The sequence below is a fragment of the Eleutherodactylus coqui genome, chromosome 3 (assembly GCF_035609145.1).
Source record: "Eleutherodactylus coqui strain aEleCoq1 chromosome 3, aEleCoq1.hap1, whole genome shotgun sequence".
Taxonomy (NCBI): Eukaryota; Metazoa; Chordata; class Amphibia; order Anura; family Eleutherodactylidae; genus Eleutherodactylus; species Eleutherodactylus coqui.
The window spans coordinates 317,924,676-317,941,990 of record NC_089839.1 but is presented as its reverse complement, the minus strand read 5'-3'; the positions used below and the strand labels follow the sequence as shown (position 1 = coordinate 317,941,990).

At 52.6% G+C, this 17,315-nt stretch overlaps 1 protein-coding gene across 1 annotated transcript in view; it reads left to right on the top strand.

Moving 5' to 3' along the window:
- The window catches only part of POMGNT1 (protein O-linked mannose N-acetylglucosaminyltransferase 1 (beta 1,2-)), a 107,169-nt gene that overhangs the window by 66,622 nt on the left and 23,232 nt on the right, over window positions 1-17,315 (top strand). The window contains exons 13-20 of the mRNA XM_066598041.1: window positions 3,347-3,388; window positions 3,899-3,957; window positions 5,123-5,324; window positions 5,397-5,522; window positions 5,648-5,712; window positions 5,831-5,875; window positions 5,942-6,077; window positions 6,537-6,646. Of these exons, the coding sequence (XP_066454138.1) occupies window positions 3,347-3,388; window positions 3,899-3,957; window positions 5,123-5,324; window positions 5,397-5,522; window positions 5,648-5,712; window positions 5,831-5,875; window positions 5,942-6,077; window positions 6,537-6,646 (785 nt within the window). The remainder of the gene's footprint in view (window positions 1-3,346; window positions 3,389-3,898; window positions 3,958-5,122; window positions 5,325-5,396; window positions 5,523-5,647; window positions 5,713-5,830; window positions 5,876-5,941; window positions 6,078-6,536; window positions 6,647-17,315) is intronic.

Below are 17,315 nucleotides of genomic sequence, written 5' to 3'. Positions count from 1 at the left end.
AAATCGGGGAGTGTAGGGGCAGCGCTGCTCGCTCGGGCTGAGCGCTGAATCGGGGAGTGTAGGGGCAGCGCTGCTCGCTCGGGCTGAGCGCTGAATCGGGGAGTGTAGGGGCAGCGCTGCTCGCTCGGGCTGAGCGCTGAATCAGGGAGTGTAGGGGCAGCGCTGCTCGCTCGGGCTGAGCGCTGAATCGGGGAGTGTAGGGGCAGCGCTGCTCGCTCGGGCTGAGCGCTGAATCGGGGAGTGTAGGGGCAGCGCTGCTCGCTCGGGCTGAGCGCTAAATCGGGGAGTGTAGGGGCAGCGCTGCTGGCTCGGACTGAGCGCTAAATCGGGGAGTGTAGGGGCAGCGCTGCTCGCTCGGGCTGAGCGCTAAATCGGGGAGTGTAGGGGCAGCGCTGCTCGCTCGGGCTGAGCGCTAAATCGGGGAGTGTAGGGGCAGCGCTGCTCGCTCGGGCTGAGCGCTAAATCGGGGAGTGTAGGGGCAGCGCTGCTCGCTCGGGCTGAGCGCTGAATCGGGGAGTGTAGGGGCAGCGCTGCTCGCTCGGGCTGAGCGCTGAATCGGGGAGTGTAGGGGCAGCGCTGCTCGCTCGGGCTGAGCGCTAAATCGGGGAGTGTAGGGGCAGCGCTGCTCGCTCGGGCTGAGCGCTGAATCGGGGAGTGTAGGGGCAGCGCTGCTCGCTCGGGCTGAGCGCTGAATCGGGGAGTGTAGGGGCAGCGCTGCTCGCTCGGGCTGAGCGCTGAATCAGGGAGTGTAGGGGCAGCGCTGCTCGCTCGGGCTGAGCGCTAAATCGGGGAGTGTAGGGGCAGCGCTGCTGGCTCGGGCTGAGCGCTAAATCGGGGAGTGTAGGGGCAGCGCTGCTCGCTCGGGCTGAGCGCTAAATCGGGGAGTGTAGGGGCAGCGCTGCTCGCTCGGGCTGAGCGCTAAATCGGGGAGTGTAGGGGCAGCGCTACCATTCCACCTGCAAAGTACCCCCCTCACATCAGAGAGGTGTGCCGGCTGTCATGGTATCAACAAGGGTCCGTGGGGATTTGCTGGAGGAATCTGAATAGCAGGTCCTGTACGTCATTGGACTGGGGTCCGCCCCTCAGTCCTAGATCACTCATTGGACTGCATCTGACATCAGAGGGGGTGGAACCATAGTCACGTTAGGGTATCACATGACTGGCTTAATGGAGCATAGCGACTTTAGGCAGGACACCAAACTGATGGTCCCGGTCACATGTGTAGATGGCGCTAGAGGGGCGTGTCTTCCAACACCAGGGTTCGGGGTGGTTCTCTGCGTACAACCATATCCCTCCCTATTGAAATGTCGGGTTGGATCTCTTTTCTCACGAAAACAGAAGGGGATAACATTTCTGCTGGACACTTAGTGCTGCAATATCGTAAGAAGGAACGGGAGGATGCCCAGAGGGGTAGCACATTATGTCCCCCCCATGCCAGAGAGGACGGGAGGATGCCCAGAGGGGTAGCACATTATGTTCCCCCCATGCCAGAGAGGACGGGAGGATGCCCAGAGGGGTAGCACATTATGTCCCCCCCATGCCAGAGAGTACGGGAGGATGCCCAGAGGGGTAGCACATTATGTTTCCCCCATGCCAGAGAGGACGGGAGGATGCCCAGAGGGGTAGCACATTATGTTCCCCCCATGCCAGAGAGGACGGGAGGATGCCCAGAGGGGTAGCACATTATGTCCCCCCCATGCCAGAGAGTACGGGAGGATGCCCAGAGGGGTAGCACATTATGTCCCCCCCATGCCAGAGAGGACGGGAGGATGCCCAGAGGGGTAGCACATTATGTCCCCCCCATGCCAGAGAGGACGGGAGGATGCCCAGAGGGGTAGCACATTATGTCCCCCCCATGCCAGAGAGTACGGGAGGATGCCCAGAGGGGTAGCACATTATGTCCCCCCCCATGCCAGAGAGGACGGGAGGATGCCCAGAGGGGTAGCACATTATGTCCCCCCCATGCCAGAGAGTACGGGAGGATGCCCAGAGGGGTAGCACATTATGTCCCCCCCATGCCAGAGAGGACGGGAGGATGCCCAGAGGGGTAGCACATTATGTCCCCCCCCCATGCCAGAGAGGACAGGAGGATGCCCAGAGGGGTAGCACATTATGTCCCCCCATGCCAGAGAGGACGGGAGGATGCCCAGAGGGGTAGCACATTATGTCCCCCCCATGCCAGAGAGGACGGGAGGATGCCCAGAGGGGTAGCACATTATGTCCCCCCCATGCCAGAGAGGACGGGAGGATGCCCAGAGGGGTAGCACATTATGTTTCCCCCATGCCAGAGAGGACGGGAGGATGCCCAGAGGGGTAGCACATTATGTCCCCCCATGCCAGAGAGGACGGGAGGATGCCCAGAGGGGTAGCACATTATGTTCCCCCCCCCCATGCCAGAGAGGATGGGAGGATGCCCAGAGGGGTAGCACATTATGTCCCCCCCCCCCCCCCCATGCCAGAGAGGACGGGAGGATGCCCAGAGGGGTAGCACATTATGTCCCCGACGCCAGATCTCAAAGTATGGAGTAATGCCCAGCAACAGTGGGGCTGATACCAATCCTAGCAGACGGATTCTTCCTCCTGGCGATGGGCATCATATTGGTAGAATGTCTAGTAACTGAAGTTTTCTACAGGAGGCCCAATTAATGAAGTAGAGGCTGATCCCCGGGCTCACCGGGGGGTAACCATAATACCGCGCAGCGCAGTGTGGATGCCGGCGTCCGTCTTGGTTCACAATCTATTATAATTGGCGCAGAAGCTTAAATGAAACTCCTCTCCTATTCCTCCTGTCGGTCTCCTTGGCACATCCTCTGCAGCCCCCCTGGTCACCTCACCGCACGCCGGCCGGGTCAGTGACGGCCACATCCCTGCGCCGCAGCGTTCACTGCATAGGAAGGAACGCTGATCTGCTGCCGGGACAGCGGGCATGAGCAGCCTCTGCAGTAGATCGGAGCGCCCCCTGCTGGCCTGTGAGCTGTGACGCAGCGTACATTGCCAAGCAGGAAGGAGACTGCCAGCCAATGTACATAACCTTACAGGAAGGAGAGGGATCGGGCAGCTGGGGGTGAAATGACCCCCGGGACTGCAGGAGGCGGGAGAAGATGCGGTAAGTAGACTGACGGGGGGGGGGGGGGGGGGGGTAGGTAAGTATAGAAGCATTCTTTATGAATGCCAGAAGCCGTGTATAGTGGGGTGGGTCTAGCGGTATACAGTGGCCGGATAACGCCTCTACCCTGTATATAGATGCCGCAAGAGGCTGGTATGAAGACCACTAGATCCCTCTGCCCCAGTGAACTAATGGTGGTCATGTGACCGCGCCATTGATTGGTCTTGTCTGTTCTTTCAGCATTACAAGGCGAGTCTGACGGCCTCCTTCAACCTGCACCCGGTGAGTCCTGCCACGCGGCCGGCGGCCCTCCTGACCGATCTGCGGGCTCCTCGGCTGTGCCATCGGCTGCGGACACAGTCACTGCACCCCCACCAACAGATACTGCATACACGCCACTGTACCCGAGTACCCCGCTTACACGGGACGAGCGCAAGAGTTGTTGGAGCCGGTCACCGCTCGCTCCGCGCCCCACATAGCCGCATCGCTGCATTTACTAGCGGCTATCACAGATTCGTTATTTTGAAATAATGTTGCGCGGCGCTCGTTATGTGTAATTATTTCTTAAGCCGCGCGCAGGCGTGCGGACAGCAGGGGGCACACTACCACAAGCACGGAGATGAATGTAGAGGGAAGGGCGCTGTGTGTGAGGGCAGACGGATGCTCCAGCCAGGGGGCGATGTATAGATGAGAGCTGGAGATGATAAGAGCCCCCCTTGCCCGGTCCTGCAGCCGGCGGTCCGTATGTGCAGGTCTGAAGCTCCTCATGGACCCCTCTCCCTCTGTCCTCAGGATGCCAAGTTTGTGGTGGTTCTGGAGGAAGATCTGGACGTCTCCGTGGATTTCTTCAGGTGAAGTTCCATTATTAAAGCAGTTTGTATTTAGGAGCCCGACCACCATCCCCGGGCCGTCCGTCTGTGGGAGACCCGGGCGCCCGCCCCGTCCCGTCCGTCTGTGGGAGACCCGGGCGCCCGCCCCGTCCCGTCCGTCTGTGGGAGACCCGGGCGCCCGCCCCGTCCCGTCCGTCTGTGGGAGACCCGGGCGCCCGCCCCGTCCCGTCCGTCTGTGGGAGACCCGGGCGCCCGCCCCGTCCCGTCCGTCTGTGGGAGACCCGGGCGCCCGCCCCGTCCCGTCCGTCTGTGGGAGACCCGGGCGCCCGCCCCGTCCCGTCCGTCTGTGGGAGACCCGGGCGCCCGCCCCGTCCCGTCCGTCTGTGGGAGACCCGGGCGCCCGCCCCGTCCCGTCCGTCTGTGGGAGACCCGGGCGCCCGCCCCGTCCCGTCCGTCTGTGGGAGACCCGGGCGCCCGCCCCGTCCCGTCCGTCTGTGGGAGACCCGGGCGCCCGCCCCGTCCCGTCCGTCTGTCTGTGGGAGACCCGGGCGCCCGCCCCGTCCCGTCTGTCTGTCTGTGGGAGACCCGGGCGCCCGCCCCGTCCGTCTGTCTGTCTGTGGGAGACCCGGGCGCCCGCGCCGCCCCGTCCGTCTGTCTGTGGGAGACCCGGGCGCCCGCGCCGTCCCGTCCGTCTGTCTGTGGGAGACCCGGGCGCCCGTGCCGTCCCGTCCGTCTGTGGGAGACCCGGGCGCCCGCGCCGCCCCGTCTGTCTGTTTGTGGGAGACCCGGGCGCCCGCCCCGTCCCGTCTGTCTGTCTGTGGGAGACCCGGGCGCCCGCCCCGTCCGTCTGTCTGTGGGAGACCCGGGCGCCCGCGCCGCCCCGTCCGTCTGTCTGTGGGAGACCCGGGCGCCCGCGCCGTCCCGTCCGTCTGTCTGTGGGAGACCCGGGCGCCCGTGCCGCCCCGTCTGTCTGTGGGAGACCCGGGTGCCCGCGCCGTCCCGTCTGTCTGTCTGTGGGAGACCCGGGTGCCCGCGCCGTCTGTCTGTGGGAGACCCGGGCGCCCGCGCCGTCCCGTCTGTCTGTCTGTGGGAGACCCGGGCACTGTGATGGCAGCCGATCGTCCAGCGCAGTGATGTGGTGCTACGGCTTGGCGCTCACTAACGGCGGGGGTCTCTGTCTTGTCAGCTTCCTGAGTCAGACCATCCACCTCTTGGAGGAGGACGACAGCTTGTACTGCATCTCGGCCTGGAACGATCAGGGCTACGAGCACACGGCCGAGGACCCGTCGCTGCTCTACCGGGTGGAGACCATGCCCGGTCTGGGCTGGGTGCTCCGGAAGAGCCTCTACAAGGATGAACTGGAGCCCAAATGGCCGACTCCAGAGAAGGTAGGTGGTGGTGGCTGGCGGTGGGGCCCGCCCGGGGTCGTCGCATTGTAACCGCTGTATCTCCCTGGTTAGTTGTGGGACTGGGATATGTGGATGCGGATGCCGGAGCAGCGCAGAGGACGGGAGTGTCTGATCCCCGACGTCTCCAGATCCTATCACTTCGGGATCGTGGGCCTCAACATGAATGGATATTTCCATGTGAGTATCTGATCGCGGACCCCCGGCAGCAGACCGCGGACCCCCGGGAGTCTTGTCTGGCTGACCGGTGTCCCCGGCTCTCTGGCCGCCTCGTCTTCCGCTAACTGCTTACCTTTCTGTTACAGGAAGCTTATTTCAAAAAACACAAGTTCAACACCGTCCCGACCGTGCCGCTCTCCAGCGTGGACAGGTAACGCCGGGGGCTGTCCTCCATGGGGGGGGTTATCAGGAGTTACTCCGGCCGCCGCCCCTGGAGCGCCCTTGTCTGTTGGGCTTGTGGAGTGACTGTTTGCCCTTCCCTTGTGCAGCCTGAGGAAGGACGCCTACGAGCTGGAGGTGCATCGCATCCTCAGGTAGGTTGTGTCTGCGGCTGCGCTCAGCTGCTCCTGCTCTGCGCTCACACAGCTCTGCTCTTTCAGGGAGGCGGAGGTGCTGGATCACTCCAAGAACCCCTGCGAGGACTCCTTCATCCCAGATACGGAGGGGAGGACCTACGTCATGTACATCCGCATGGAGCAGGAGGCCGACTTCACCTCCTGGTCACAGCTGGCCAAGGTGCCTAACCCACACTACAGCACATTGCATGGGGGGCCCCTCTGTCCCGCGGGGGCCACATTCTTATTGCAGTGTACATTATAACGACCTCTGGCCATGTGACCACCCATGTGACCGGCGGATCTACCAGCGATGTACAGACCCGTTATTTGTCCGTGTAAGCGCCCCACGTTCGGTCGCGGCCCATAGCCACAGCAGGTCCGGGCGAAGGGCAGAAGCCTTGGGGGCGCGGTAAATATGGGTGTCACGTAGACAGAAGGGGGCGATACCTATCCATCCCGCCTCCGTCCCCCATTACTTGCGGATCGACTATTCCGAGCGCCCCGTCACGGCCGAGCCTCGAGCGATCCCCGTAGCGGATGGCTACAACCATGCGGGCTTTTGTCTTTAAAGGCCGCTGGGGCTTATTCTCGGGGTAGGGCTTCTATTTCAGGATGTTTGCTTTGTTTTCCTTCTCAGTGCCTCCACATTTGGGATCTTGATGTCCGAGGAAACCACAAGGGACTTTGGCGCCTTTTTCGAAAGAAGAATCATTTCTTGGTGGTGGGATCCCCTTCTTCACCGTATTCGTAAGTAGCGCCTGCTGGAGGCGGCCGGAGCGCAGAGCCATCTAGCGGCAGGGTCCGGGGCTAAGCGATGTCAGGTAGCGGCAGGGGGACAGCGCCTCCACTGGCCATAGCAAGCAGCAATGGATGACCACCGCCTACATCCTTCAACGAGTGCACGACGCCCCCGAGCAGCGGCGCCTCTACCGATATACTGAACGGGTGGGCCGCCCATGGTGCGCTCCGGAGCGTCACACCCTGCGTATTACTGCCAGAGGGATGCTGCGCCGCGATCCACGTACAGTCCACGCAGGCTGTTAGCTTCCAGCTCATCTACCTCGCTTCCCATCCCCCACAGTGCAGGAGGAAAGTATGTGACCCCCTATGTAATGTAACTAATAACACACAGCTGTACCGCCCATCATCCACAGTACAGGAGGAAAGTAAGTGACCCCCTATGTAATGTAACTAATAACACACAGCTGTACCGCCCATCATCCACAGTACAGGAGGAAAGTAAGTGACCCCCTATGTAATGTAACTAATAACACAGCTGTACCGCCCATCATCCACAGTACAGGAGGAAAGTAAGTGACCCCCTATGTAATGTAACTAATAACACACAGCTGTACCGCCCATCATCCACAGTACAGGAGGAAAGTAAGTGACCCCCTATGTAATGTAACTAATAACACACAGCTGTACCACCCATCATCCACAGTACAGGAGGAAAGTAAGTGACCCCCTATGTAATGTAACTAATAACACAGCTGTACCGCCCATCATCCACAGTACAGGAGGAAAGTAAGTGACCCCCTATGTAATATAACTAATAACACACAGCTGTACCGCCCATCATCCACAGTACAGGAGGAAAGTAAGTGACCCCCTATGTAATGTAACTAATAACACACAGCTGTACCACCCATCATCCACAGTACAGGAGGAAAGTAAGTGACCCCCTATGTAATGTAACCAATAACACACAGCTGTACTGCCCATCATCCACAGTACAGGAGGAAAGTAAGTGACCCCCTATGTAATGTAACTAATAACACACAGCTGTACCACCCATCATCCACAGTGCAGGAGGAAAGTAAGTGACCCCCTATGTAATGTAACTAATAATACACAGCTGTACCGCCCATCATCCACAGTACAGGAGGAAAGTAAGTGACCCCCTATGTAATGTAACTAATAACACACAGCTCTACCACCCATCATCCACAGTACAGGAGGAAAGTAAGTGACCCCCTATGTAATGTAACTAATAACACACAGCTGTACCGCCCATCATCCACAGTGCAGGAGGAAAGTAAGTGACCCCCTATGTAATGTAACTAATAACACACAGCTGTACCGCCCATCATCCACAGTGCAGGAGGAAAGTAAGTGACCCCCTATGTAATGTAACTAATAACACACAGCTGTACCGCCCATCATCCACAGTGCAGGAGGAAAGTAAGTGACCCCCTATGTAATGTAACTAATAACACACAGCTGTACCACCCATCATCCACAGTACAGGAGGAAAGTAAGTGACCCCCTATGTAATGTAACTAATAACACACAGCTGTACCGCCCATCATCCACAGTACAGGAGGAAAGTAAGTGACCCCCTATGTAATGTAACTAATAACACACAGCTGTACCGCCCATCATCCACAGTACAGGAGGAAAGTAAGTGACCCCCTATGTAATGTAACTAATAACACACAGCTGTACCGCCCATCATCCACAGTACAGGAGGAAAGTAAGTGACCCCCTATGTAATGTAACTAATAACACACAGCTGTAACGCCCATCATCCACAGTACAGGAGGAAAGTAAGTGACCCCCTATGTAATGTAACTAATAACACACAGCTGTACCGCCCATCATCCACAGTACAGGAGGAAAGTAAGTGACCCCCTATGTAATGTAACTAATAACACACAGCTGTACCGCCCATCATCCACAGTACAGGGGGAAAGTAAGTGACCCCCTATGTAATGTAACTAATAACACACAGCTGTACCGCCCATCATCCACAGTACAGGGGGAAAGTAAGTGACCCCCTACATAATGTAACTAATACACAGCTGTACCACCCATCATCCACAGTACAGGAGGAAAGTAAGTGACCCCCTATGTAATGTAACTAATAACACACAGCTGTATCACCCATCATCCACAGTACAGGAGGAAAGTAAGTGACCCCCTATGTAATGTAACTAATAACACACAGCTGTACCACCCATCAGACACAGTGCAGGAGGAAAGTAAGTGACCCCCTATGTAATGTAACTAATAACACACAGCTGTACCACCCATCATCCACAGTACAGGAGGAAAGTAAGTGACCCCCTATGTAATGTAACTAATAACACACAGCTGTACCGCCCATCATCCACAGTACAGGGGGAAAGTAAGTGACCGCCTGTGTAATGTAACTAATAACACAGCTGTACCACCCATCATCCACAGTACAGGGGGAAAGTAAGTGACCCCCTATGTAATGTAACTAATAACACACAGCTGTACCGCCCATCATCCACAGTACAGGAGGAAAGTAAGTGACCCCCTATGTAATGTAACTAATAACACAAAGCTGTACCGCCCATCATCCACAGTACAGGAGGAAAGTAAGTGACCCCCTATGTAATGTAACCAATAACACACAGCTGTACCGCCCATCATCCACAGTAAAGGGGGAAAGTAAGTGACCCCCTATGTAATGTAACTAATAACACACAGCTGTACCGCACATCATCCACAGTGCAGGAGGAAAGTAAGTGACCCCCTATGTAATGTAACCAATAACACACAGCTGTACCACCCATCATCCACAGTACAGGGAGAAAGTAAGTGACCCCCTATGTAATGTAACTAATAACACACAGCTGTACCGCCCATCATCCACAGTACAGGGGGAAAGTAAGTGACCCCCTATGTAATGTAACTAATAACACAGCTGTACCGCCCATCATCCACAGTACAGGAGGAAAGTAAGTGACCCCCTATGTAATGTAACTAATAACACAGCTGTACCGCCCATCATCCACAGTACAGGGGGAAAGTAAGTGACCCCCTATGTAATGTATATAATAACATACAGCTGTACCGCCCATCATCCACAGTACAAGGGGAAAGTAAGTGACCCCCTATGTAATGTAACTAATAACACACAGCTGTACCGCCCATCATCCACAGTACAGGGGGAAAGTAAGTGACCCCCTATGTAATGTAACTAATAGCACACAGCTGTACCGCCCATCATCCACAGTGTAGGAGGAAAGTAAGTGACCCCCTATGTAATGTAACTAATAACACAGCTGTACCGCCCATCATCCACAGTACAGGAGGAAAGTAAGAGACCCCCTATGTAATGTAACTAATAACACACAGCTGTACCGCCCATCATCCACAGTACAGGGGGAAAGTAAGTGACCCCCTATGTAATGTAACTAATAGCACACAGCTGTACCGCCCATCATCCACAGTGTAGGAGGAAAGTAAGTGACCCCCTATGTAATGTAACTAATAACACAGCTGTACCGCCCATCATCCACAGTACAGGAGGAAAGTAAGAGACCCCCTATGTAATGTAACTAATAACACACAGCTGTACCGCCCATCATCCACAGTACAGGGGGAAAGTAAGTGACCCCCTATGTAATGTAACTAATAACACAGCTGTACCGCCCATCATCCACAGTACAGGAGGAAAGTAAGTGACCCCCTATGTAATGTAACTAATAACACACAGCTGTACCGCCCATCATCCACAGTGTAGGGGGAAAGTAAGTGACCCCCTATGTAATGTAACTAATAACACACAGCTGTACTGCCCATCATCCACAGTACAGGAGGAAAGTAAGTGACCCCCTATGTAATGTAACTAATAACACAGCTGTACCGCCCATCATCCACAGTACAGGAGGAAAGTAAGTGACCCCCTATGTAATGTAACTAATAACACACAGCTGTACCGCCCATCATCCACAGTGCAGGAGGAAAGTAAGTGACCCCCTATGTAATGTAACTAATAACACAGCTGTACCGCCCATCATCCACAGTGCAGGAGGAAAGTAAGTGACCCCCTATGTAATGTAACTAATAACACAGCTGTACCGCCCATCATCCACAGTGCAGGAGGAAAGTAAGTGACCCCCTATGTAATGTAACTAATAACACACAGCTGTACCGCCCATCCCCCACAGTGCAGGAGGAAAGTAAGTGACCCCCTATGTAATGTATCTAATAACACACAGCTGTACCACCCATCATCCACAGTACAGGAGGAAAGTATGTGACCCCCTATGTAATGTAACTAATAACATACAGCTGTACCGCCCATCATCCACAGTACAGGAGGAAAGTAAGTGACCCCCTATGTAATGTAACTAATAACACACAGCTGTACTGCCCATCATCCACAGTACAGGAGGAAAGTAAGTGACCCCCTATGTAATGTAACTAATAACACAGCTGTACCGCCCATCATCCACAGTGCAGGAGGAAAGTAAGTGACCCCCTATGTAATGTAACTAATAACACACAGCTGTACCGCCCATCATCCACAGTACAGGAGGAAAGTATGTGACCCCCTATGTAATGTAACTAATAATACACAGCTGTACCACCCATCATCCACAGTACAGGAGTAAAGTAAGTGAACCCCTATGTAATGTAACTAATAACACACAGCTGTACCGCCCATCATCCACAGTGTAAGAGGAAAGTAAGTGACCCCCTGTGTAATGTAACTAATAACACACAGCTGTACCGCCCATCATCCACAGTACAGGGGGAAAGTAAGTGACCCCCTATGTAATGTAACTAATAACACACAGCTGTACCACCCATCATCCACAGTACAGGGGGAAAGTAAGTGACCCCCTATGTAATGTAACTAATAACACACAGCTGTACCACCCATCATCCACAGTACAGGAGGAAAGTAAGTGACCCCCTATGTAATGTAACTAATAACACACAGCTGTACCACCCATCATCCACAGTACAGGGGGAAAGTAACTGACCCCCTATGTAATGTAACTAATAACACACAGCTGTACCGCCCATCATCCACAGTACAGGAGGAAAGTAAGTGACCCCCTATGTAATGTAACTAATAACACACAGCTGTACCACCCATCATCCACAGTACAGGAGGAAAGTAAGTGACCCCCTATGTAATGTAACCAATAACACACAGCTGTACCGCCCATCATCCACAGTACAGGAGGAAAGTAAGTGACCCCCTATGTAATGTAACTAATAACACAGCTGTACCGCCCATCATCCACAGTACAGGAGGAAAGTAAGTGACCCCCTATGTAATGTAACTAATAACACAGCTGTACCGCCCATCATCCACAGTACAGGAGGAAAGTAAGTGAACCCCTATGTAATGTAACTAATAACACACAGCTGTACCACCCATCATCCACAGTACAGGAGTAAAGTAAGTGAACCCCTATGTAATGTAACTAATAACACACAGCTGTACCGCCCATCATCCACAGTACAGGAGGAAAGTAAGTGACCCCCTATGTAATGTAACTAATAACACAGCTGTACCGCCCATCATCCACAGTACAGGAGGAAAGTAAGTGACCCCCTATGTAATGTAACTAATAACACAGCTGTACCGCCCATCATCCACAGTACAGGAGGAAAGTAAGTGACCCCCTATGTAATGTAACTAATAACACACAGCTGTACCGCCCATCATCCACAGTGTAAGAGGAAAGTAAGTGACCCCCTATGTAATGTAACTAATAACATACAGCTGTGCCGCCCATCATCTACAGTACAGGAGGAAAGTAAGTGACCCCCTATGTAATGTAACTAATAACACACAGCTGTACCACCCATCATCCACAGTACAGGAGGAAAGTAAGTGACCCCCTATGTAATGTAACCAATAACACACAGCTGTACCGCCCATCATCCACAGTACAGGGGAAAGTAAGTGACCCCCTATGTAATGTAACTAATAACACAGCTGTACCACCCATCATCCACAGTACAGGAGGAAAGTAAGTGACCCCCTATGTAATGTAACTAATAACACACAGCTGTACAGCCCATCATCCACAGTACAGGAGGAAAGTAAGTGACCCCCTATGTAATGTAACTAATAACACACAGCTGTACCGCCCATCATCCACAGTGCAGGAGGAAAGTAAGTGACCCCCTATGTAATGTAACTAATAACACACAGCTGTACCGCCCATCATCCACAGTACAGGAGGAAAGTAAGTGACCCCCTATGTAATGTAACTAATAACACACAGCTGTACCACCCATCATCCACAGTACAGGAGGAAAGTAAGTGACCCCCTATGTAATGTAACCAATAACACACAGCTTTACCGCCCATCATCCACAGTGTAAGAGGAAAGTAAGTGACCCCCTATGTAATGTAACTAATAACACACAGCTGTACCGCCCATCATCCACTGTGCAGGCGGAAAGTAAGTGACCCCCTATGTAATGTAACTAATAACACAGCTGTACCACCCATCATCCACAGTACAGGAGGAAAGTAAGTGACCCCCTATGTAATGTAACTAATAACACCCAGCTGTACCACCCATCATCCACAGTACAGGGGGAAAGTAAGTGACCCCCTATGTAATGTAACTAATAACACACAGCTGTACCGCCCATCATCCACAGTACAGGGGGAAAGTAAGTGACCCCCTATGTAATGTAACCAATAACACACAGCTGTACCGCCCATCATCCACTGTGCAGGCGGAAAGTAAGTGACCCCCTATGTAATGTAACTAATAACACACAGCTGTACCGCCCATCATCCACAGTACAGGAGGAAAGTAAGTGACCCCCTATGTAATGTAACTAATAACACACAGCTGTACCGCCCATCATCCATAGTACAGGAGGAAAGTAAGTGACCCCCTATGTAATGTAACCAATAACACACAGCTGTACCGCCCATCATCCACAGTACAGGGGGAAAGTAAGTGACCCCCTATGTAATGTAACTAATAACACCCAGCTGTACCACCCATCATCCACAGTACAGGGGGAAAGTAAGTGACCCCCAATGTAATGTAACTAGTAACACACAGCTGTACCGCCCATCATCCACAGTGCAGGAGGAAAGTAAGTGACCCCCAATGTAATGTAACTAGTAACACACAGCTGTACCGCCCATCATCCACAGTGCAGGGGGAAAGTAAGTGACCCCCTATGTAATGTAACTAATAACACCCAGCTGTACCACCCATCATCCACAGTACAGGGGGAAAGTAAGTGACCCCCAATGTAATGTAACTAGTAACACACAGCTGTACCGCCCATCATCCACAGTGCAGGAGGAAAGTAAGTGACCCCCTATGTAATGTAACTAATAACACACAGCTGTACCGCCCATCATCCACAGTACAGGAGGAAAGTAAGTGACCCCCTATGTAATGTAACCAATAACACACAGCTGTACCGCCCATCATCCACAGTACAGGGGGAAAGTAAGTGACCCCCTATGTAATGTCACTGATAACACACAGCTGTACCGCCCATCATCCCCCACAGTACAGGAGGAAAGTAAGTGACCCCCCATGTAATGTAACTAGTAACACACAGCTGTACCGCCCATCATCCACAGTGCAGGAGGAAAGTAAGTGACCCCCTATGTAATGTAACTAATAACACACAGCTGTACCGCCCATCATCCACAGTACAGGAGGAAAGTAAGTGACCCCCTATGTAATGTAACTAATAACACACAGCTGTACCGCCCATCATCCACAGTACAGGAGGAAAGTAAGTGACCCCCTATGTAATGTAACCAATAACACACAGCTATACCGCCCATCATCCACAGTGCAGGAGGAAAGTAAGTGACCCCCTATGTAATGTAACTAATAACACACAGCTGTACCGCCCATCATCCACAGTACAGGAGGAAAGTAAGTGACCCCCTATGTAATGTAACTAATAACACAGCTGTACTGCCCATCATCCACAGTACAGGAGGAAAGTAAGTGACCCCCTACGTAATGTAACTAATACACAGCTGTACCGCCCATCATCCACAGTACAGGGGGAAAGTAAGTGACCCCCTATGTAATATAACTAATAACACACAGCTGTACCGCCCATCATCCCCAGTGCAGGAGGAAAGTAAGTGACCCCCTATGTAATGTAACTAATAACACACAGCTGTACTGCCCATCATCCACAGTACAGGAGGAAAGTAAGTGACCCCCTACATAATGTAACTAATACACAGCTGTACCGCCCATCATCCACAGTACAGGGGGAAAGTAAGTGACCCCCTATGTAATATAACTAATAACACACAGCTGTACCGCCCATCATCCACAGTACAGGAGGAAAGTAAGTGACCCCCTATGTAATGTAACTAATAACACAGCTGTACCGCCCATCATCCACAGTACAGGGGGAAGGTAAGTGACCCCCTATGTAATGTAACTAATAACACACAGCTGTACCGCCCATCATCTACAGTGCAGGAGGAAAGTAAGTGACCCCCTATGTAATGTATATAATAACACACAGCTGTACCGCCCATCATCCACAGTACAGGAGGAAAGTAAGTGACCCCCTATGTAATGTAACTAATAACACACAGCTGTACCGCCCATCATCCACAGTACAGGAGGAAAGTAAGTGACCCCCTATGTAATGTCACTGATAACACACAGCTGTACCGCCCATCATCCACAGTGCAGGTGGAAAGTAAGTGACCCCCTATGTAATGTAACTAATAACACAGCTGTACGGCCCATCATCTACAGTACAGGGCGAAAGTAAGTGACCCCCTATGTAATGTCACTGATAACACACAGCTGTACCGCCCATCATCCACAGTAGAGGGGGAAAGTAAGTGACCCCCTATGTAATGTAACTAATAACACACAGCTGTACCGCCCATCATCCACAGTACAGGAGGAAAGTAAGTGACCCCCTATGTAATGTAACTAATAACACACAGCTGTACCGCCCATCATCCACAGTACAGGAGGAAAGTAAGTGACCCCCTATGTAATGTATATAATAACACACAGCTGTACCGCCCATCATCCACAGTACAGGAGGAAAGTAAGTGACCCCCTATGTAATGTAACTAATAACACACAGCTGTACCGCCCATCATCCACAGTACAGGAGGAAAGTAAGTGACCCCCTATGTAATGTAACTAATAACACACAGCTGTACCGCCCATCATCCACAGTACAGGAGGAAAGTAAGTGACCCCCTATGTAATGTAACTAATAACACACAGCTGTACCGCCCATCATCCACAGTACAGGAGGAAAGTAAGTGACCCCCTATGTAATGTAACTAATAACACACAGCTGTACCGCCCATCATCCATAGTACAGGAGGAAAGTAAGTGACCCCCTATGTAATGTAACTAATAACACACAGCTGTACCGCCCATCATCCACAGTACAGGGGGAAGGTAAGTGACCCCCTATGTAATGTAACTAATAACACACAGCTGTACTGCCCATCATCCACAGTACAGGGGGAAAGTAAGTGACCCCCTATGTAATGTAACTAATAACACACAGCTGTACCGCCCATCATCCACAGTGCAGGAGGAAAGTAAGTGACCCCCTATGTAATGTATATAATAACACACAGCTGTACCGCCCATCATCCACAGTACAGGAGGAAAGTAAGTGACCCCCTATGTAATGTAACTAATACCCCACTGCTGTACCGCCCATCATCCACAGTACAGGAGGAAAGTAAGTGACCCCCTATGTAATGTAACTAATAACACACAGCTGTACCGCCCATCATCCACAGTACAGGGGGAAAGTAAGTGACCCCCTATGTAATGTAACTAATACCCCACTGCTGTACTGCCCATCATCCACAGTACAGGAGGAAAGTAAGTGACCCCCTATGTAATGTAACTAATAACACACAGCTGTACCGCCCATCATCCACAGTACAGGGGGAAAGTAAGTGACCCCCTATGTAATGTCACTGATAACACACAGCTGTACCGCCCATCATCCACAGTACAGGGGGAAAGTAAGTGACCCCCTATGTAATGTAACTAATAACACACAGCTGTACCGCCCATCATCCACAGTACAGGAGGAAAGTAAGTGACCCCCTATGTAATGTATATAATAACACACAGCTGTACCGCCCATCATCCACAGTACAGGAGGAAAGTAAGTGACCCCCTATGTAATGTATATAATAACACACAGCTGTACCGCCCATCATCCACAGTACAGGAGGAAAGTAAGTGACCCCCTATGTAATGTCACTGATAACACACAGCTGTACCGCCCATCATCCACAGTGCAGGAGGAAAGTAAGTGACCCCCTGTGTAATGTAACTAATAACACAGCTGTACCACCCATCATCCACAGTACAGGAGGAAAGTAAGTGACCCCCTATGTAATGTAACTAATAACACACAGCTGTACCGCCCATCATCCACAGTACAGGAGGAAAGTAAGTGACCCCCTATGTAATGTCACTGATAACACACAGCTGTACCGCCCATCATCCACAGTACAGGGGGAAAGTAAGTGACCCCCTATGTAATGTAACTAATAACACACAGCTGTACCGCCCATCATCCACAGTACAGGAGGAAAGTAAGTGACCCCCTATGTAATGTCACTGATAACACACAGCTGTACCGCCCATCATCCACAGTACAGGGGGAAAGTAAGTGA